Source organism: Pollicipes pollicipes, unplaced genomic scaffold, assembly GCF_011947565.3.
Source record: "Pollicipes pollicipes isolate AB1234 unplaced genomic scaffold, Ppol_2.1 Scaffold_4881;HRSCAF=5763_pilon_pilon_pilon, whole genome shotgun sequence".
Classification (NCBI taxonomy): domain Eukaryota; kingdom Metazoa; phylum Arthropoda; class Thecostraca; order Pollicipedomorpha; family Pollicipedidae; genus Pollicipes; species Pollicipes pollicipes.
Genome location: NW_023596576.1, coordinates 28,437,201 through 28,457,230, shown reverse-complemented (window position 1 = coordinate 28,457,230; position 20,030 = coordinate 28,437,201). Strand labels below are relative to the sequence as shown.

The following is a 20,030-nucleotide window of genomic DNA, read 5'->3' as shown; positions in this document are numbered from 1 at the left end:
TGACTTTGGTTCTTTCGCCTGCGAAACAATGGTTAGGAACCTTCTTTAAATTTCACATAATTTCGAGCTTCTATTTGTAATGTCCTATATGAGCTTGGGTTCCAGAAGGTTGGGGGGCAAATTCACCGTTGGGGGAGGGGCAGATTGAACATGGGGGGGCAGTGCCCCACTCAAAAGAATACAAATCGACAACCGTGCGTGCTACCCCGGTTTGTATCTGATCTTTCGTGGACCAGATAGGGATTGCAAGCAGCATGAGTACACATATTTGGATATGCCACCTCTGCTGGAAATGTGATCTTAAGACGCACACCTCTAGCTGGACATTTTTGTTTTGTACACAGCCTCCAACGACAGCGCTTTCTATATACATGTGGTCGTAGTGTAATATACTGTGCTCGCAGGACTTGTATATGATATTTCGTGGATCGTGGGTGGTGCTGGGTGGGTGTGCCAGCAGCATGAGTGCACGTATATGGAGGTGTGACTTCTGTTGAAAATGCTAACCTAAGAGGCAGGAACCAGGAAATATATGAAACTTACATCTCTGGCGACCTACTCCAAGCGCTTTACATTCTTTGCTCATTAGTTCGCGAAAGGTTGACTTCAAAATCTGGGCAAAACTAGACCAGTTATTCGCCAAAAATGGCCTCAGTCGCATTAATCTATACCAGTTTTATTTTTGCATAATGTAATACTAGTGTAATAACATTCATCTGCCGAAAATATCAAATTTGTACTGCAGGGATAGCTTTCATCAGCATGCAATGGCTTTCATGCACCTTACCTTGCAACCATTATACCGTACTTGGGGATTGAAAACGATGATGTTGAAAATTTTCAGCACTGGCACCTCTGGTTGCACCCATATTGTGAGTGCAGCTATAGCAGAAAAGTGCACACTTATCTTCTATGTCGATTTGACTTATGTTTCGACTTATGATGTGATCTTGGCAGTACATTGATGCTATACGCAAGTTCGTAGCAATGTTTACTTGAATGACGCACTTGAGACAAGGTAAACGTGTTTAGACAACGTGAGTTGAAGCCATTACAAAAGTGTTGCCAGTGGGTGCCGTCCGTTGCATAGAAAATTGTGCTTACTTCCATCTCATCCTTTTTATCCCCGATAACACTTTGTTGATTGATGTAAGGGACATAGTTTACCATAAGAAAGAGCTAACGAGGACCGAAGCAGGTAGGAAGTCACTGTTTGACAAACTGCGAAATAGTTCCTACGCGTGAATGTCACAAAACAAGACGAGGAGCAGCCACAGCGCGGCAACATTTTTGAGCGCATGTGTCCTGTAACTCTGAGCTCTCAAAGGTTGGTATACAGCTGATACCAACCTTAGTGTAAGTAGAACTAATATTTCAAATTATTATGAAGTTGAAAAGATAATGTCAGGCAAGCAGACCTTGAAAAATTCACTGAAGAATGAATAGAAATCTGCTCAATTTAGCCTGGGTTGCATTTTGTTGATGCAAGTGTGCCCTAAGCAGGTAAAAAGTTGCTATTCATGCGCAAACAACAGCACATCAAACCAATGACTAATGCCACACTTGTGTTGGGTGCAGTGGATGAATGTTTGATATACTAGCCAGGATGGTCTTGTTTTGAAGCTTTGAAAGGGCTGTAGATAGATGTCTATGCCTTTCTGTACATATGTTTTTGATGTCCATTGCTTACAAATTCAAGTCAAGTCAAGTACAATAGTCAATAGTCAAGTCAAGTCAATAGTCAAGTACACACCTTTTTCAGTAGCTCGATCAGCAGCAAATCCTTTTATGGTTTCTTGGTCAGCAGCTGATTTTCTTGTTCTGATCATGGAAATATAAAAGATGAGTTATTGAGGTAAAATTAAGTGGGGATGTTTAGCATATCAAAAAAGAAAAGACATTGCTTGTAATTCATCACACAGTACAAGGAAAACAGACAATTTTGATATTGACTTACACTTGGTATTAACTGATATTGGCTTATGTACACTTATATTGATAGTTTTTAGATGTAAATTTAAAGTTTACATTCTTGCATTTTGTCATTTTTTCTGAATGGTGTGTGAGGCTTGTACTGACTTCAGAGTACTCCATTAGCAAAAGTTATTGCAAGTACCCTAGATTCACCAACCAAGATGTGTGAACCAGCTAAACAAATAATATTCTGTTTTTATCAGCCCCTTAGTCATACTGGACCAGAACATTTTGTTTGCAGCACAATCCACAGCCACCAAGCTACCAAGGTCAAGGATGCCCCCCATCAGCCTGTTTCTAGTTGGCCTTGCAGCTGATGCAAATAATTATCTTGCCATTTTCATCAGCCTCAAAGGCTTGTTCTGCACCAATGAATGATTTATATATTGTATTGCTGATGCAGTGAGTTTCAAAATTGCTGGTGCACACTTTTCATATTTCCTGAAGCATCATCACAATCAGAGAGCAATGTGTTTTGATTCCAGGAAACCATGGACATCCAGCATGTTGTCATGCAATCACAGCGGCCATTTGTGGACCAGCAGAAGTGCCTGGTCAGCTCGGACGTGCATGCGTCGTTGGGTGTCGCTGAAGGCCGTCTGGTGCTGGTGACCGCTGGTCGGCAGACTGTCATCTGCCGTCTGTACTCGCGGCCGGACCTGCGCCCGGGCACAATACTGGCTGACGGCTGCGTCACGTGTCGAGACGCCACCGAGCCGGCCGCCGGCGTGCCCATGTTCCGCTGCCCGCCGGAACGCCCCCTGCCGACGCTGGAGGTGACGGTCGTGTGTGACGCCGTGGAGGACGTGCTGCGGCTGCGGCGGCGCGATGCGGCGCGCGCCGCCGGCCGCCTGCTGGCTGGCCGCGGCGTCTCGGCACGCTGCCGGGTCAGCTGCGCCGGCACCCCGCTCGGCCGCCGGCTCGGCGTCGCCTATGTGGAGTTGTCCGGCCCGGTCGGCGACGCTGTTGGCACGGCGGACGCCGACACGTGTCTGACGGTGGCGGCGGTGGTGACGCGGCGACACGCGGAGTTCGCCGCCAAGCGGCCGCCCACCAGCGGCCACGGCGCGGGGCGGGCGCGGCTGACGGCAGCGGCGCGCCACTTCTGCCGCGTTGAGTCGGCGCGCTCCTCCAGCCTGCTGCTGCTCGGCCCGGCCGGCTGCGGCAAGGCGACGCTGGCGCGCGCCGTGGCGGCGTCGGTCGGCGCGCTGGCGCTGACGCTCCGTCTCGACGACCTGCCCGGCGAGCGGCCCGGCGCCGGCGAAACCGAGCTGCGCCGCCGTTTCGCCGAGGCGCGCCGCTTCGCCGACTGCGGGCCGCTGCTGCTGCTGCTGCGCGCCGCCGACGCCGTTGGCGGCGGCCCGCTGCTGCAGCTGCTGCAGCTGTTGGACGAGGTGCGCAGCTGGCCGCGCACGCTGGCCGTGGCCACGTGCAGCCGGCCGGCCGACCTGGCGCCGGCACTGCGCAGCGCGGCGCGCTTCGACACAGAGGTACGCAGTGTCGCTGTCTCATGCGTCGAGGCTGGCGGGTGACTGTAGCACTGCTTACCGGCGTTCCCTTGGATCGGCTCGATGCTTCACAGAGCCGCCGGGCTGTCGTGGTGACGTGTCGGTGCGTCGACGCAGGTGCACCTAACGGTGGGGGACGCGTGTGACCGGCTGGAGCACCTGGAACACCTGCTGGCGGACCGGCGGCTGGTCGACTGCTCCCTGCAGCAGCTGGCCGACATGACGCCCGGGTACTCGGTGGCCGATCTGGTCTCCCTCTGCCGCGAGGCTGTGTTCGGACGTCAGGTTCAGGTCAGGGTCAGGCGTGCGCGCGCTCGGTCGCTGGGAGTCACGCGCGGTACCTCGGTGTCTCGTTTGTCTCACCAGGCCGGATCGAAACCGCCCGGTCGAGGGAGGTATCAGCGTGCTCGGTTCAGTCAGAAGTCTGATGACCCGTGTCCGGTTGAGTGCGTGTCAGAATGTCTGGCTCCAGTTTGAGTTGTAAGTGTTCAGCTGCCGTTTAGGCGGGAGTGAACGTGTGTGTGACGTCACAGCGCTGCCTGGACTGAAGCATCTACCGACGCCGAGCAACGTGCCGGCCTCTTCTGATGCCACTGCCGGCCCTCCCCGCCCCGCCATCAGACGACCGCTCTGACACTGGCCGACTTCACGCGCGCGCTGCACGTGATCCGCCCATCGGCGCTGAAGTCCGGGCCGGGCGCGGTGCCGCTGCCGCCGCTGGCCTGGTCCCAGCTGGCGGGCGTCTCGAGCCTGCGCGCCCGACTGCGCCGCTGCCTGGTGACGCCGCTGACGCGTCCCGACGCGCACCGGCGCTTGGGCGTGCCGGCGCCGCGCGGTCTGCTGCTGCACGGGCCGCCCGGCTGCGCCAAGACGAGCCTGGTGCGCGCCGCCGCCTCCGAGTGCCACGCAGCCTTCCTCAGCGCCACGCCGGCCCAGCTGTTCTCGCCGTATGTCGGCGACTCGGAGCGCGCCGTCAGCGAGCTTTTCGCGCGCGCCAGGATGACGGCGCCGGCCGTCATCTTCCTCGACGAGCTCGGTGAGCGGGGAGACGAGGCAGGGGTAGAGGAACGCTGGCCTGGCTGGGGGTAGCCGCCGCCCGCCGCTCGGCCGCCGGGTCTGGTGTCAGCGACCCGCCCGGCTTCGGTTTAGGCGTAGCTGGGTGGCCGAGGCACTGGAGGGGCTCTGTTTTTCGCCCGCTGGCCGGGTTTAGCACAGGTGAAACACTGGCTCACCACTGGGCGAGCCATGGCGCTGCCTTGCCTTTGTCTCTGTCCTTGCCCAGGCCTGAGAGCAGCATCCGGTTCGGGCAGCGTCTGTCTTTTGAAATCGTCGCAGCTTGCGACAGGGCTGTGCGCCGTCGCGTCTGACCGCTGCCTGTGGCGCCAGCCTGAGCTCTTACCGCCCACTCCAGACGCCATCGTAGGCACGCGGAGCAAGAGCGGCCAGTCGGGCGTGCAGGCCAAGCTGCTGTCGGCGCTGCTGAACGAGATGGACGGCATCGGCATCCGGCAGGACCAGGCGGTGAGTGGCCTGCCGTCGCTTTCCGCGTGCTGACACGGGCTGGACCCGTTGCACGGCTGTCGTCTGTGACAGGCGGCAGTGGACTCAGTGCCGCAATTGCCTGTTAGAAAGATCGGCCATGGACGGTGGAATAAGACATGGGCGCGTCAAGTCGTTAGGATCAACACTCATGTAGAGAGAGAGGGTTATGAGACGGTTCAAACCAATGAGTCAAAGCCCTCGCACCAATATATCCGTCCCAGGCAGCGAGGGCCTTCGGGAAAACAAAGAGTCCGCAAACCCAGCCAACGCCGCAGGCTGGAGGTACCGGCGTCAGCGCCCGTGCTCGATACGCCCGTCTGTTGCAGGCGGTGGACAGGGCCGTGTTTGTGGTGGGCGCCACCAACCGGCGGGACCTGATCGACGAGGCCCTGCTGCGGCCCGGCCGGCTGGACCAGCACATACGCGTGCCACTGCCAGACCTGCAGGCGAGGCAGGAGATACTGCAGGCAAGGGATGAGCTCTGCAGGCCCAGTGGAGTGTGAACACCAACAGGCCATTTCGGGCAATGGCCCGTAACTGTTCCGTATACGGACACTTGTTGAAGGTTACGTTCCCTGACATTCTAACTCGGCGCAATGGGTCCTAAGTGGTTAAAGATGTGTGATTCTGAAACACATCACGAAAGAATCGCCTACGATCACCCCTCAACGTTCATCACCTCGCAGCGTTTAGGTCAGCATGCTGCTGCAAACAAGCATGATGCTGGTGAACAACCTGGCGTGACCGAGCCCCGCGTCCGTGGTAGCCCGAGGCTGCGTGTCGCCTGAGGTGACCAGAGTGTGCGCCGCCGTCGCTGCAGCTGTACCTGTCCAGGATGCCGACGGCCGGGGACGTGTCGGTGGCGCAGCTGGCCCGGCTGACAGACGGCTTCTCCGGCGCCGAGCTGCGGCATCTGTGCAACGAGGCCGGCCTGGCGGCGCTCACCGAGGACCGGGCGGCCACCGCCGTCCGCCGCCGCCACTTCAGCCATCAGCTGGTGACGGAGCCGGAGCCGGAGCCGGAGCCGGAGCCTGAGCTGGAGCCTGTCGACGCGGCAGGCTCTCCAGTGGAGATGTGCGCCGGCGTCTGACGTTCGCCACTTCAGCCATCAGCTGGTGACGGAGCCGGAGCCGGAGCCGGGGCTGGAGCCGGAGCTGGAGCCTGTCGACGCGGCAGGCTCTCCAGTGGAGACGCGCGCCGGCGTCTGACGTTCGCCACTTCAGCCATCAGCTGGTGACGGAGCCGGAGCCGGAGCCGGAGCTGGAGCCTGTCGACGCGGCAGGCTCTCCAGTGGAGACGCGCGCCGGCGTCTGACGATCGCCCGGCGCTGGAGCGCGCCGGCACCACCGGAAGTGATGATGGGCTGGGAGCTCAGAGCAGGCCACCACGCGCGATGACTCGGCGTCAAGCGCTTGTGCTGGTCTCGACATGCGCTCGCGCCGATACTTCGTGGGAGGCCGAGCTGCTGTGGAATCACTGAGGTGATGCGAGTCCACAAAGGCACGCAGTTTCGTTGACAGCCTGCACTACATTCTAATAAGAGTCCGCCCGCTGAGTCTTGCAGCTGGTTGTTCCGGAAATGACGGGGAGGGAAGGCTGTGATCCAGGTCTAAATGGTGCTACTGATGCGTGGTGTATGGTAGAAATGCATTGGGTTTGCGATATCCCCGTTTAATCGTGAGTTTTGATGAGTGAATGAATTGTCGAAATCGCCGGCGCCTTTCCGCAAAACATACGAAACTGCCGTGTGGCCCAGCCAGCTTGGCGTTCCCGTGCAATGGCAAGCACACGCCACCGGGTGAGTCTGCGGCCCGAACGAGGTCTTACTGGACTCCAGCTCCTCGCGACGCAACCCTTACCGTTTGGGCTATATCATGGGCTCTCACGGCGTGGGTGGAGTGTGAGATTGCCACGGGTCCCGGCCTGAGCGCGCCGGCCGGCAAGGGCACGGGGTCTGAATCACTCCCTCGCAGGCAGCGGAGCACCGAGGGTGACCTTTGTCACCCTCCGACCAGTCCCATCCAGAGCGTGAGTGCCGACCAGAGCGCCCGCTGGCTCCCGATATGCAGACAGACAGCGGCTACACAAACGTCTGCGCGTGTATTGACGTGACACCGAGCGTGAAACAAGCAAATGATCGCTTTCGACTGAATGGGGGCATGTTGGCGTGGGTGACGCGGGACGCGAGACACGGGCGGGCGGCTACGTCTTGCCCTGCTGCGCCTCCTTCCGGGTGGCGTCCTGCAGCAGCTGCGTGTCGATCTCGTCAGCAGGCAGCTGCACGTACCGCACCACTGAGCCGCGGATAAAGCAGTTCTTCACTGACAGCTGCCAGTAAGGATGCTGGAGTCACGCTCGGCGGCGGGGCTATTTTCTACACATATAACCATAAAGTAATATGATATATTATATATATATATATATATATATATAATATTTCTTACACGCAACGACTGGCCGGGGGGGGGGGGCTATTTTTATACATAGGCCGTGCGGGTCACGGTTCGTATCATCTGCCCCACACTGAGAGGTATCTAACCACGAAACAAAACCCAGCGAATGGTTTGGAATCAGGACTCAGTTCTCGAGCAATGACCGGCTTGCCACCTCAGGCCAACCAATGACAAGCCATCATGTCATCATGTCAACATTAATACTCGCACTGGTGGCCGCCTGGGCCAGCTCCACACTGATGAAGGGAAGAGTGTACTAGAATTTACCATTTGTGGCGAGGTGTCTGACGCAAAATGGGCATTTAGTGAAGGGCCTTCGTACCGATTTAGCGGTGCCATGCTCGCCGAACTCCGTCGAGGCGCAACACGCATTGATCATGAGTTTGAAGCGGGCATGGCGGCGAGGTCAGGTTTTCGGCGTCAAAGCTGAATCCGACGCCACGACAACGACAAAGCTACAGTCGGGGCCGAAGGCGGCGGCCTCGAAGTCCGCATCGGCGGAGCCGAACCTGAAGGTCACGGCTTCGTATTTAAACACGGAAAACCGAAGCCGAAACCAGCACCTTCAAACTTGGAGAATGCGAGGCGACGGCCAAACCCATCAGTCCAAAATCCCGAGGCCGAGGCCTACGCCGATCCTAGTGTACAACGTTGCTTTACAGAACCACGCGTTTTTGCGTCTTTTAAAGCGTTGGATCAGGCAATGCAAGGGCTTTGCGGAGTGACCGAGACAAGTGATTTTTGTGGAGCGAAGCCGGAGCCACAGTAAAAATAGCCATGACAACGCCGAATCCCGCAGTGCTAAATCGCGTGGGGTCGAGGACGGATTTAGCGTTCTAGATTGCATGGAGTTGAAGCCAAAGCCATAATGAAAAACTTGTTCAAGACTGAAGCCCAAGAGACAGGCAGCAGTTCAAAATGTCAAAGCAGAAACCGAAGACGAATCTGGGATCAGCCGTAGACAATGCCTCAAAGCCAAAGCCACATCTGAAGCCATCGGAGAAAACCTGGTTTTGCAAAGTCGGAGCCAAAACAATACAATTTTGTGAGGGTACATCAACAGTATTTAACCCAAGGTTTAACAGCTTGTTTGCATTACATGCCAATTTAGAGACACAATCCTCACCATATGCGGGTACTTGTCCTGGTCGATGACGCTGATGTCTGTGAGTTTGATATTGAGGTACTGGTCCACAGAATGCAGTGTCCCACATATGCTGGCAAAGAGAGAAACAAAGGGTGAGCATATTACCACCAATGACACCATGCCAATGTCTCACCCTAAGCTGGTGCGATGGGAGAGAGAATGACTATGCAGCATTGGGAAAGGATGTTAACTTTTGCTTAAAATGCCACAATAGCATTTAATACTCATTAAAAAGTTGTAGCCCAACATCATACCCATACTCCACACAAGCAGGTGAATTTTCCACTCTGTGTGAAGGATGATATCAGCATTGTCCCTCACATCCAGTGCTGTGGTTCATGTGTACAAATATGAAGACCTGTTAAACAAGGTGCATACTTTGCAATAGCAACACTTCAGTGCACATGTGGCAAAAACCATGGACAAGACTGCAGCAGAAGTGCCCACATGGCTGCCAGTGATGTAATCCCCTTGCTCACCTCAGGTCATTTTTCAGTTCCACCACCACATCCTTCCCCACCAGTGACTTGAAGAAGGAGTAGAACAGCTGTAATAAAATAGGGCATTAACAGTTGCACACATAGGTGTAATGCCTGTGCAACCATGTATTTTCATTATCTTTATTCCTATGCCTTATTCCACAGAGGAAACCAGGAGAATGGATATATAGTTGAGTTGATATTTGGGCAATATGCCTTTATTGAAATAATAGCAGAAGTGAATTTCAAATTTTGTTCAAAACTGGCCACAGGATGTCATGTACATGGGTGCACAATTTGCTACAGTCAAGGCAGTCAGGGACCCTACAACCACACCTCTCTACCAATCAATGTTGACAGCAGGAGACGGGAGCTTAAAGCAAAGTTGGGGGTGCAACCCTTGGCTTATGATTTCTTAAATGCCATGTTTTGGGTAAAAGACAGTGGATATGAAGTTCAGCAGTGCTGTGTATGGTATGATGGATGGGCCTATTGTTTGACCTGGCCAAGGCTATGCCAGTGCAAATACGGCTATGATTTTTTCTGGCACAAATTGTCCCATCTTGTTCTCCATATTCAAGCCCAGAAAAAGGCAGACCAAAAGTGTGGGGTGCCGGTCATGTAGTGGTTAGCACATCTGTGTTAACCACTATGTGTCTGGGAAACCAGAGGTGCCGGGTTTCATTCCATGCTGTGCCCGACCTTCCTGTCGGGGTGAGAGGCAGGCAATGCCATATAGCCTCAGTAGTTAAGTGCATTGTAAAGCCCCCATGACACAGGCACCAGAATGCCTGATGGGCTGGATCAGGCCTGCTTTGCTAGTGGTCTCAGGGGACACCCAAAAGGCTGAACCCAGCAACTGTTCTTAACCTGAACCTGGAGCCACTGCCATCCAAGAATCCACAAAAGCTTTATGACAGATATATTAACCAGGTCAGTTCCATTTTTCTAAAGTCAATAGTAAAGTTCTACATTTTCCCCAAATTGGAGGCAGCCATCCCTTTCCCTAGTCTGCATACATTAGGCCAAAAATAGGCTTGACCTTATAAACCATGAAAAAATACTTCATGCCATCACCAGCAGGCAAACATCAATCAGGGGTGGCACCTGTGATCTTGAGATGGAGAGAGGATTTCTATGAAGGGCTCCTCCACAACATGGGGCCTATCACACCTGATATCCAAGTGAATAAATGTAACCAATAAAGAAATCCCAATAGGACTCTGATCATCTTTCAAAGGACCTCACCTTTTTAAATAGAGCTTCTGTTCCAGAAAAAGGACCTCCTGATGCATAGAGAGGCCTCATTATCCAAAAGAGTATGATCATGATTTACAAAGGGCCTCCAACTCTAGCAAGTAAAGCACAAGTGTAATCTAAGCATTAAGTTTTGGGCACTTGGGGGCATTGTCACCACCAATTTCAGAGCATCATACACAAGTGTTGTAGCCTTATGATGTTGTTAATGTAAATGCAGCTAAAAATTATCCAAGGACATGTTTTAAGGCAAAAACAATTGAAGGTCTAGTGCACTTGGGTATGATCTGAGTTTGACCTATGCAAGCTAGAGGTTCAAGTGCACTGATGTTGTGCAGGCAGGATAATTTGTCACAGAATGACTTGCAATTATCTTAACAACATAATTCCCTGAAACACTGGCTATCTTTGGGCAGACAGCAGTTGCCATCATGCACACAACTCTAAATGCCAGGATTTGTGGAGTGCACACAATGAAATAGCTACTGCAATGTCACTACAACACAAACACTTAATATTGCTTTCACATCTAAACTTTCACATTTTAACTTGGTGTAAGCAACAGGCACTGATATTCTGAACAAGTGGTATGGGGCAGCTGGCACCCTGCCAGTGGATAATTCCCCTAGTCCAACAACAAACCCCCACCTTTGCAGGTCACTGCTGTTATATAATATTTTGAAGCTAATCACCACCATATCTTCACTAGGTGGACATCCCAGCGATTTCAAGCAGCTAGCAGAACAAAACAATTCGGGAGTCATTTCTGATGGATCAGTCGATAACAGGAATGCCTTCCAAACAAATCAAGTAACACATGCAAACTTACCATTTTTCCTTCCGCGCCTTTGAGGAAGTTCTTGTCTCTTGCCTGACTACACTCTTGCCTCTCTAAAGCTCAATTGCAAATTAAGTGGACAGCCCTCCAACAGCGGCAGTTTTTTTCGACAACTAACGCCGGTTACATGCCGCTCAACAACCCAGGCCATGAACACACTGGTTTCTATATTAAATCTTCACATTGCACCGAACTTGGACACCGTCGCAAACGCGCATTATTCGACTTCATCCACTTTATTATTTGTAATCTTAAATAAAACTTTTTTCACTAAAGACAAAACGTTATTTTCATAAGCACGATATGGAAAAGAGGAAAATAAGCAGGAAAAACGATCCTTTTTTGCATGTAGCAATTTATTTAACAGCTTTTTTCGCAGAAGGGTCTAAGGTCATGCTGATCGCTCACCATTCTCTCATCGATTCATCAATCTTCTGCATTGACATTATCCTATATCTATTTTGCATGAAATTCGGAGAAGCTCATTCATAAAAAGTCAGGCGCTTACCCTTAATTTGTGTCTGTACTCAATGCAATGAGGCCCAAGCCGAGTAAACCTGACCAGGTGATTTAGCACAGTAGTTTAACCTTTTTAGTTCGATTGTATGTAGTTTAGTGAATCCAGATTTATGACTGTAGTTAAGCGTCGTAGTATTTCCAGCGGAGTGTGCTGGCGGCAGAACGAGACCCCGAGCCAAACGGTGTTGGGATGACGGTTCTTTGATTACAGATTGTCATAAAGCCCAGGTGATTTTAAAGCTTCATCAGAATCTTGGCCTCTCTAATGCATGGCCTTCCTGATTTGGCGATTCGGTCACAGTTTTGTGATTCCTCATAAAACAAGATAGGTTCTGTGGTCATGCGAACTGTAATATGCCTACCCGTGTGTAAGACGGCAAAAATAAGCGTTAATCTGAACATGTACAGTGTAACAGTGAAATCGCGGCAACAAGTGCAACGCACTTATGTTACCAAACTGTGCTCAGAGTTAAGCATACAGTATTCACTAATTTGAGTGCTTTGAGAGCTAATGTGTGAGAGAATTGTGATTTGCTAGTGCAGTTGCAAGCAAACATTCTCTGAAACCTAATTTTTGAAAGCAAAAGTAAAAATGATGTCACTGATAGCACTATTTTACTTAGCATAAGTTGCATGTATGTAAGCAGGGGGCTTGGAGAGTGGATAATATCCTGTAGGTATCTGGTGTAGGAATGTACTTCTTGCTTATTTATCTATGTGCTTGACTGGTTCTATGAGAGTGCAGTTGAGGATGGAGGAGGGTGGGATGGATGCAGTTTGTTTCAGGTCCAAGATTTTGTGCAGTGCCATGGGATAAGTTTTAAATCTTAGATTTTCAGTGGAATACTCCATCCTGTCAGTGGTGCTACCCCCATCATTGTATCTTACTTTTCTGCACTGACCATACTGACACCTCTTCATTTGTACTGACCTACTGATGCCTCTTCATTTAGCACACAGAGAATTGCAAGGTGCAATGGATTTTGGAAGCCCAGAAAGTGTCAAAGATTTTCCTGGTCTTTATGGACATGAAAGAGAACCTGGTAAGTGCTGTTTGGTGTGGAAATGGTGCAAGTTGGTGTTCATCACTGTTTCTATCAGAGGGATTTTTTCTCCCATAGAAGGTTTGTGTAGGAATGTGATGCCGTAGAGTGAATCCATGAAATGCTACGCTAAAAACAATAGCTGTTGGTATAAAACAGCTTAATAGGTATATATTAGCAGGTAAAGCACTTGTTGATGTAAATAATAAGTCCACTCATTCAGTTTGTGCAGTCCACAGTGCATTAATAAAGTTTAGAAAAGCATTAGCATCCATTTAACATGGTGCAAGAGTGCTTAACATTGTAAAGCTAACCTGCCATCTATTGGTAATTTTCATAATTTCAAGCATGAAACATAAGAAACTAAGGAAGGGAGCACTGAGCTCAGGCCACATGTTTCCACAAGAAGGAATTGAATCTGTTTGGAGGGCTGTACCTCCCCATGCTCCACCCCTAATGCTCCCCCAATGCTGACTTGGTATCTCCACAAGCACATTGGCCTCAGTGTTTCCAACACTGAGCAAAGACCCAGGTGGAATCTCTAGGCTACCTGTCTTCCAAATATGTGATGTTTTTATTCTGATGTGGTAACAAATATGTGATGTTTGGCTGCCCTGCTGTAACAGTTGGGACACACCTGTTCAATCATGCCAGTCAAAATCTCATGGAACATGAGCCTGCTGATGTATTGATCAAACCTATCATTATCAGTAGCTGAAATGATCTGGTTTGATCAGCTTAGTTCATGCCATCATATACATGATGGCAAACAGCAACTCAGATATCTGGCATTGTCTTCTTGTTTTACATGACACAAGGTGTCTTATCAGCCCCAAGCATTCCATCTCAGAATGCACTGCACAGTAATTTTGTCAGAGATCATTTCATCTGTGCTTTGCTTTTAACTTCTGCAGGCTTGTTTCAAACAGTCTAAGATTCTGTGGAACCCACAACCACTGGCATTCAGATGACCCGAGCTTCCACTGCTTGTGGTACTTTGTCACCTGCGATCAGTGTTGTGTTTTTTGGGGGGGAGGAAGTTTGAAATAAGCTGGTGATATATCAGGAGCTAATAGTCAGATCAGACACATCCATACTGCACTCAATAGCCCAGGTCAACTTCACTTCAGAATTGGTGCATTGACAATGACTTCATGAATGGTGACAACATGTTGCGCACAGTGTTAATGCCACACAAATCTTTGAGAATGAATTCAGGCTTGTCTTGCATCTGTCATATTGATTGTTGAAATTTATAGCTTGAAGCAGAATAAAGAGCTTGTTTTTGTGGTTCACAATCATGCTGAGGGTAGCAATGGCCATGTTGTGGACAACGTGGTAACACGGTTATGCCTAGTCGAGTTCAGGCCACCTGACTGGACATAATTAGCCTGCTCCTCTGGTGCACATTGTGCTGAAACACGTCGGTTTGAAAATGTTCCAGTTGCTGTGCCTTAGTTATTGTGAATTGGTGAGAGAAATAAGTTTAGTTTGTTATCCGTGGTTCACGTCACATGGCATTTGACGGCGATCTAGTGTGATCTGGAGTAGTGTACCCGGATTCCTGAACCAATTGGCGAATGACATTTAGCCGAATGCTGTTACGCCGAGAATGAAAAACACGAATGTGTTTTGCTGTTACGTGAAAAAGCGGACAGCTAACCGACAAAATGTGTATTGATGACATGGCATGGGTCTCATGGACCTTGAATGTTACAGATAGTGATTCGGAGAGCCATGGGAGTAAGCAGCTGATTAGCAAGCGCAAAGACAAGAAGGAAAAGGATATTGGCTATGCCGCTCTGGGTGACAGCTCGGGAGATGAAGAAGAGGATGGAAAGTAAGACTATGCAGATCAGTTGACATCATTTTGACAACAGTAGGGCTGAAGTGATTTTCTCACTTAATAAAGGCTCTGATTTACTGTTTTGGACAACAGCCCACAAAAAGTGTAGGGCGAAAAGCAGAGTGATGTTCATTGGTTTATATTGTTTTATTGGCAGAATGGTTGGGGTAGCTCTCTGGTTTTGAAGCATTAGCTCAGTGTAAAACATGTGTGAGGGCGGCATGGCCGTGGTGAACAATGTTTAAATGCCTGTTACTGTTTGTGTGGTGCTGGTAACTGAAGTGGCTTGTGATGTTATGATGTGAGGTATTATTTCGAAGTGTACCATCTGTTATTGTAGTTTGCTAGCGTAAATGAAGTGCTAAAATTTGCTGTGACAAATTTGTAGAACATACATGTGTGCAACCTTCACTTGTCGTGAACACCAGTAAGGTCTCGAGGATTCGATCGCTAAACGATCTCGAGGATCTTACGCTGCGGGCATGCCCGATTGAGGATTTCATCAATGAAATATTTCGAGGAACTTATCCTGTGGACATGCTCGATTGTTGTGCATTGGAGACGCACTGGCTCGTCTGCAGGCGGTAGCGTATTTTCTCATGAGTCGAGCTGTTGCCATGGCTGCCCCTCGTTGATGCATGTCAGCTCCCCAAAAAGAAGAAGCCTTATCCTGCAGCATTGGGGGGGGGGGGGGGGGGGGGAAAGCGTCGAACCGTTTATTCCGAGGAATGCGACACGTAATTGTGTTTCAGGAGCCCTCTGAGAGGAAAGTTGGGAAACCCTTTTAAGTTCTCGAAGAAAGAGAAGCGTGAAAAAGAAAAGAAAGAGCAGCACAGGGAGAAGGAACAAAAAGTAAAGGAAGCGAAAGAAAAGGAGCACAAACTGAAAGATTCTAAAGAAAAACAAAAGGAGGATAAAACAAAAGAAAAAGCAAGAGAGGAAAAGGCGAAAGATAAAACGAAGGAAGAGAAGCTGAAAGAGAAGGAAAAGCAAAAAGAGGAAAAGAACAGAGAAAAGGAGAAAACCAAAGAGAAGGGAAAGGAAAAAGGAAAGGATGAGAAGATCAAAGAAAAGTATAAAGACTCTAAGGAGAAGTTGAAAGACACGAAAGAACTTAAGGATTCTTCAAAAGACTCACATGAAGAACGGAAAAAGAAGAAGAAAGATCAGAGCAAGGGAAAAGAAAGAAAAAAGTCAGATCCTGGTAAGTGAGATCACACCCAAGCCGACATAGATCTTATCCATCGGCCCTCATACCCAGTGCCTTTCCGTTTAAGGCAGGCTTGTATGACAAAATGTCCCGAAAAAGTATCTAATGCTACGACTCATGTCCGCCTGGTTAGCTCAGTTCAGGAGCTCAGTTGGGTAGAAGGCTTGCCTTCCGATTCACCCAGCCGTGACGGGATGGATTTGAGTCGCTTTAGGCACTCGCTATTTGCTCCTCCCGGGATGGTCTGCGGGCAGAAGAAGCGTACATGCCAAACGTCAGGTGACGTCAGATGGGAGGACTAACTGTACCGATCATTGTAGCACGGTAAACTTTCGCCCGCAAATTTTGCCGTTTACTCGAAATTTCGTGATTGGGTGGCAGAGTCACGGGGTCACTCAAGCAGTGCTTGGCGTGGGCGCTGGTCCTAGAAATACATCGAACCAAAAACCCAATTGACCTTAATGTTAAACACTTCCGACAGTTGAGACGTCACTTTGCATTTAACGGTTGCACTTATCGCTATGTTTGTGCACCTGCGGCCGCCCCCCCGCCCCCCCGCCCCGTGGGATCTGGTGTCACCTTTCCCCGGCGCTGGCTGAGAGGGAAGTCCGTCTGGTCTCGGTGTGACGTGCCCCGGTGGCCCGTCCCCAGTGGTGGCCGTGGAGGAGGAGCCGGTGTTCGGTGTACCGCTGGCGCTGGCGGTGGAGCGCAGCAAGTGTCACGATGGCGTACAGCTGCCGGCCATCGTCCGAGAGTGTATCGACTTCATCGAACAGAACGGTAACGGCCAGCCGGGCCCAGTGATACTCACCAGCTCCCGTGGGTGCGGAGAGGCCCCGAGTGACAGGACAATGGAGTGGTGGCGTGAGCACACACGTTATGTCCTTGGAGAGCAAAGTGGAGGCCAGCTGGGACTGCATAACGTCTCGTCCAGTTGTAAATGTTTGAGTAATTGTCACAACAGGCCGTTAATTTTATTAAAGCACGGTCTCTTGTCAGATTTCCAGATTCTCAACCTTCTTGAGCCACAGTGGCGCCTTCAAACCACGTTTTCGCGCCGATCCACGCCTATTTAAGCGCGCATCGGCTGCCTTATTTAAGCGACATTGCTGCATGGCAGTGCGTGTTCGGACGGCCGTGCTGCCACCTGTGTGCGGTGTTCCTGTCGTGGTGGGACGCGCCCTCCCACCGATGTGCGGTGTTGCGGTCGTGGTGGGACGTGCCCTCCCACCGATGTGCGATGTTACGGTCGTGGTGGGACGTGCCCTCCCACCGGTGTACGGTATTACGATCATGGTGGGACGTGCCCCCCCCCCCCACCGATGTGCTGTGTTACGGTCGTGGTAGGACGTGCCCTCCCACCGGTGTGCGGTGTTACGGTCGTGGTGGGACGTGCCCTCCCACCGATGTGCGATGTTACGGTCGTGGTGGGACGTGCCCTACCATCGGTGTGCGGTGTTACGGTCGTGGTGGGGAGTGGCCGCCCACCGGTGTGCGGTGTTCCGGTCGTGGTGGGACGTGCCCTCCCACCGGTGTGCGGTGTTACGGTCGTGGTGGGACGTGCCCGCCAGGCCTGAACTGCGAGGGCATCTACCGTCTGTCCGGGGTCAAGTCCAAGGTACAGCAGCTGAAGCGCGGCTACAACTGCCGCGACGGCCGTCTGCCTGTACGACCACGAGCCACACACGGTGGCCAGCCTGCTCAAGCTCTTCCTCAGGTACGCCCGCTCACATGTTCGCTGCCGCTGGTGACGGTGCATCAGCTGTAGCGCTGAAGGTGCTGAGGATCGGAGGACGCGCCCGATTAGTGTTGCGTTTGGCCTGTGGAGGCACCACTTGGGTGAATTGTAGTGTTGTGGAGGCCTGGCCAACGCCTTGGTAACGTGTAGGTTTGCTGCTGATACCCGGCCTCTGTGTTTGGCGTTAGAAAAGATCCTTGCTTTACATCTGTGCTGCTGCTGCTGCTGCGGACCTCATGCCACTCACTTGAGCTGACCTGACCTGACCTGACCTGAGAGGGTCTGAGTGAACCGGTAGTGTTGTGATTAAACGCACGTCTCAGAAACAGGTGGTACGGGGTTTGATGACTCGCGGTACCCGCCCTTCCCGACAGGGTGCGAGTCAACTTGTCGCCATAAACATCAGCAGCTGAGTGCGCCGTAAAGCCGCTATGACGTTACGTGACGACCCGACCTGATGTCTGACCTGACGTGTGACCTGACGCCTGACCTGACAGGGAGCTGCCGGAGCCGGTGCTGACCGCGGAGCTGCTGCCGCTGTTCGACACCGCCGCCGGCCAGAAGGACCCGGAGCGCCGAGTCAAACAGCTGAGCGTCCTGCTGGACCGGCTGCCAGCTCCCAACCGGCTGCTCGTCCAGTACATGTTCAAACACATGGAGCATATCATCAAGCGGGTGAGCTGTGACGCGGAGCCGGCGCATGGCACGTGTGTTCCTTGTTCCGTGCTGCATGAAACATAGAGTGTGGAACAACATCCGACTTGGAACACTTTGGGGCGGGGGGGGGGCAGTTGGCCTGGAAAGTTGATGTGGAATGCTATCGATGTGCCATGTGACCTGGGACAGCCACCGGCTTGCCTGGAGTACGTGACACTGAAGAGCTGACTTGAAACTCCAGATGTGGAGCACGTGTCCAGATGGCCTGACCCGGACCTGGAAGACAAGTCCGGATTTCCTGACCTGAAACACCCAATCTGACCGCCAGACCTGGAACGTTAGATATCGAACGCCTGACGAGGAGCCCTTGACCGAGACAACAGGTGCTGACGACACCCAGCCTGAAGCGTGCATGGGCCTGACTTGCTTGTCGGCAACTCTTCCGAACTGGTGCCGACTAACCCGCCTCGACCGGTCGAACCTGCGTCTCTTGTCTTAGCGTTTTACCAATGTATTTCAAATGGGATCTCTTCCTCAATTCACTTGTAGCTTTGTTCGTTTTGGCTCTTCGACGCTTCTGCGATCATTTTCTGCGTGCTCACGTGTGGGACCTGCAGAGCGCTCGGCCTGACATGGACTGTCGGCCTGCTCCACCGCTGGGGGTTGAAGCTTGTGACAGTGGCCGGCGCGTGGCTCGCCCGGGGGGCCTGTCGGCGGGCGTGGTGTGATCGGCAGGTCGCTGGCGCTGTGGCATGGCGGTAACCCAGCTGTCGTCCGCTGGTAATCGGTGGCTCCTCTTACCAATGTTGATGACGTTATCGTTTGCTTCAGGAAAAAATCAACAAGATGAACGTACAGAACGTCTCCTTGGTGCTCTCCCCGACTATGCAGATATCGCACAGGGTGTTAAACGCGTTCTTCCTGTACGGGAAGATCCTGTTCAGCGGTGTGTCGATAAAAAGGTGAGGTGGATGTTCCCGTTATAATGAGGCAGTGGCTTTGCTGACATACTCCGTCACGGCCCTCAGCTGCCTGCCTATATCACCAAGTCTATCGTCGATAAATTGTGTGACATTCCAGCACGCTGTAAAAGGATTCCTTGGTGATGTGGTCGCTGGCAACAACTATATTAAGCGTAAATGTAAAGCTATTCAAGCTATGCCCTAGTGGCACGCTTGTCAATGCAATGGAGCGAGTGCACAGGTAACTATCCTGTGCTGCGTGGTGTTTGACGGTTGATAAGACGCAAAGGTCGCTGGGAGGACCTTGCCTCTGATCTGCCCTGCCGGGTGGTGACCTCTGCCCAGTCCTGCTGGGTCGTGACCTCTGTCCTGTCCCGGGCCGTGACCCCGGTCTTGCCGACCCCGGTGACCGCGCCCCGCCGCCGACCAGGTACGTGCCACCGATCGCTGACGGCGAGCTACCCGACTCCGCCGACGCCATCCGAGAGGAGATCGAGAAGCAGGAGTCGCTGCTGGCCCAGCTGCACCGCGAACTCAAGGCCGGCAGCATCAGCCAGCGCCGCGAGGAGCAGCTCTGGGAGGCGCAGCGTATACTGACGCAGCTCAAGGTACGCGGCGTACTGACGCAGCTCAAGGTACGTGGCATACTGACGCAGCTCAAGGTACGCGGCATACTGGCGTAACTCAAGGTGCGCGCCATATTTACGCAGCTCAAGGTACGTGACGTACTGACGCAGCTCAGGGTGCAGGCATACTGACGCAGCTCAAGGTACGCGGCATACTGACGCAGCCCAAGGTGCAGGGATACTGACGCAGCTCAAGGTACGGGGCATACTGACGTAGCTCAAGGTACGCGT

At 52.1% G+C, this 20,030-nt stretch overlaps 3 protein-coding genes across 5 annotated transcripts; 2 read left to right on the top strand and 1 right to left on the bottom strand.

Moving 5' to 3' along the window:
- Nucleotides 1-4,381: 4,381 nt before the first annotated feature.
- LOC119100213 (cell division cycle protein 48-like) lies at nt 4,382-6,143 on the top strand. The gene is made up of 5 exons (XM_037223322.1): nt 4,382-4,518; nt 4,894-5,003; nt 5,351-5,491; nt 5,845-5,879; nt 6,083-6,143. Exons 1-5 carry the CDS (start codon nt 4,482-4,484, stop codon nt 6,141-6,143), a joined length of 384 nt encoding a protein of 127 aa, XP_037079217.1. The 5' UTR covers nt 4,382-4,481.
- Nucleotides 6,144-7,105: 962 nt separating this feature from the next.
- On the bottom strand, nt 7,106-11,371 carry LOC119100729 (U6 snRNA-associated Sm-like protein LSm2). Its single transcript, XM_037223820.1, has 4 exons — nt 11,190-11,371; nt 9,104-9,171; nt 8,604-8,694; nt 7,106-7,352 (listed from the first exon to the last, which is right to left on the bottom strand). Exons 1-4 carry the CDS (start codon nt 11,190-11,192, stop codon nt 7,227-7,229), a joined length of 288 nt encoding a protein of 95 aa, XP_037079715.1. The 5' UTR covers nt 11,193-11,371; the 3' UTR covers nt 7,106-7,226.
- A 160-nt stretch (nt 11,372-11,531) lies between these two features.
- On the top strand, nt 11,532-19,735 carry LOC119100727 (ralA-binding protein 1). 3 transcript variants are annotated; one of them, XM_037223819.1, is made up of 9 exons: nt 11,532-11,763; nt 12,671-12,760; nt 14,480-14,600; nt 15,359-15,810; nt 16,468-16,596; nt 17,388-17,533; nt 18,052-18,229; nt 19,043-19,173; nt 19,604-19,735. In XM_037223819.1, the coding sequence occupies exons 2-9, from the start codon at nt 12,694-12,696 to the stop codon at nt 19,622-19,624; spliced, it is 1,245 nt and encodes a 414-aa protein (XP_037079714.1). In that variant the 5' UTR covers nt 11,532-11,763; nt 12,671-12,693; the 3' UTR covers nt 19,625-19,735. The 3 variants fall into 3 exon arrangements, with proteins under 3 accessions (XP_037079714.1, XP_037079712.1, XP_037079713.1); XM_037223817.1 differs by lacking the exon at nt 11,532-11,763 and adding an exon at nt 11,831-11,945; XM_037223818.1 differs by lacking the exon at nt 11,532-11,763 and adding an exon at nt 11,875-11,899.
- The last annotated feature ends 295 nt before the right edge of the window (nt 19,736-20,030 follow it).

Bases quoted from the DNA above. Each gene is read 5' to 3' on its own strand.
- LOC119100213 (XM_037223322.1), top strand. From the start codon at position 4,482: ATGACGGCGCCGGCCGTCATCTTCCTCGACGAGCTCG. The intron at 5,492-5,844 runs GCAAGGGATGAG...CCGTCGCTGCAG, and splicing joins CGAGGCAGGAGATACTGCAG to CTGTACCTGTCCAGGATGCC. The intron at 5,880-6,082 runs GTCGGTGGCGCA...TCGACGCGGCAG, and splicing joins ATGCCGACGGCCGGGGACGT to GCTCTCCAGTGGAGATGTGC.
- LOC119100729 (XM_037223820.1), bottom strand. The intron at 8,695-9,103 runs GTGAGCAAGGGG...TCTCTTTGCCAG, and splicing joins GAACTGAAAAATGACCTGAG to CATATGTGGGACACTGCATT. The intron at 7,353-8,603 runs GTGAGGATTGTG...CCTTACTGGCAG, and splicing joins AGGACAAGTACCCGCATATG to CTGTCAGTGAAGAACTGCTT.
- LOC119100727 (XM_037223819.1), top strand. From the start codon at position 12,694: ATGGATTTTGGAAGCCCAGAAAGTGTCAAAGATTTTCCTGGTCTTTAT. The intron at 16,597-17,387 runs GTAACGGCCAGC...CGTGCCCGCCAG, and splicing joins CGACTTCATCGAACAGAACG to GCCTGAACTGCGAGGGCATC. The intron at 18,230-19,042 runs GTGAGCTGTGAC...CGTTTGCTTCAG, and splicing joins TGGAGCATATCATCAAGCGG to GAAAAAATCAACAAGATGAA.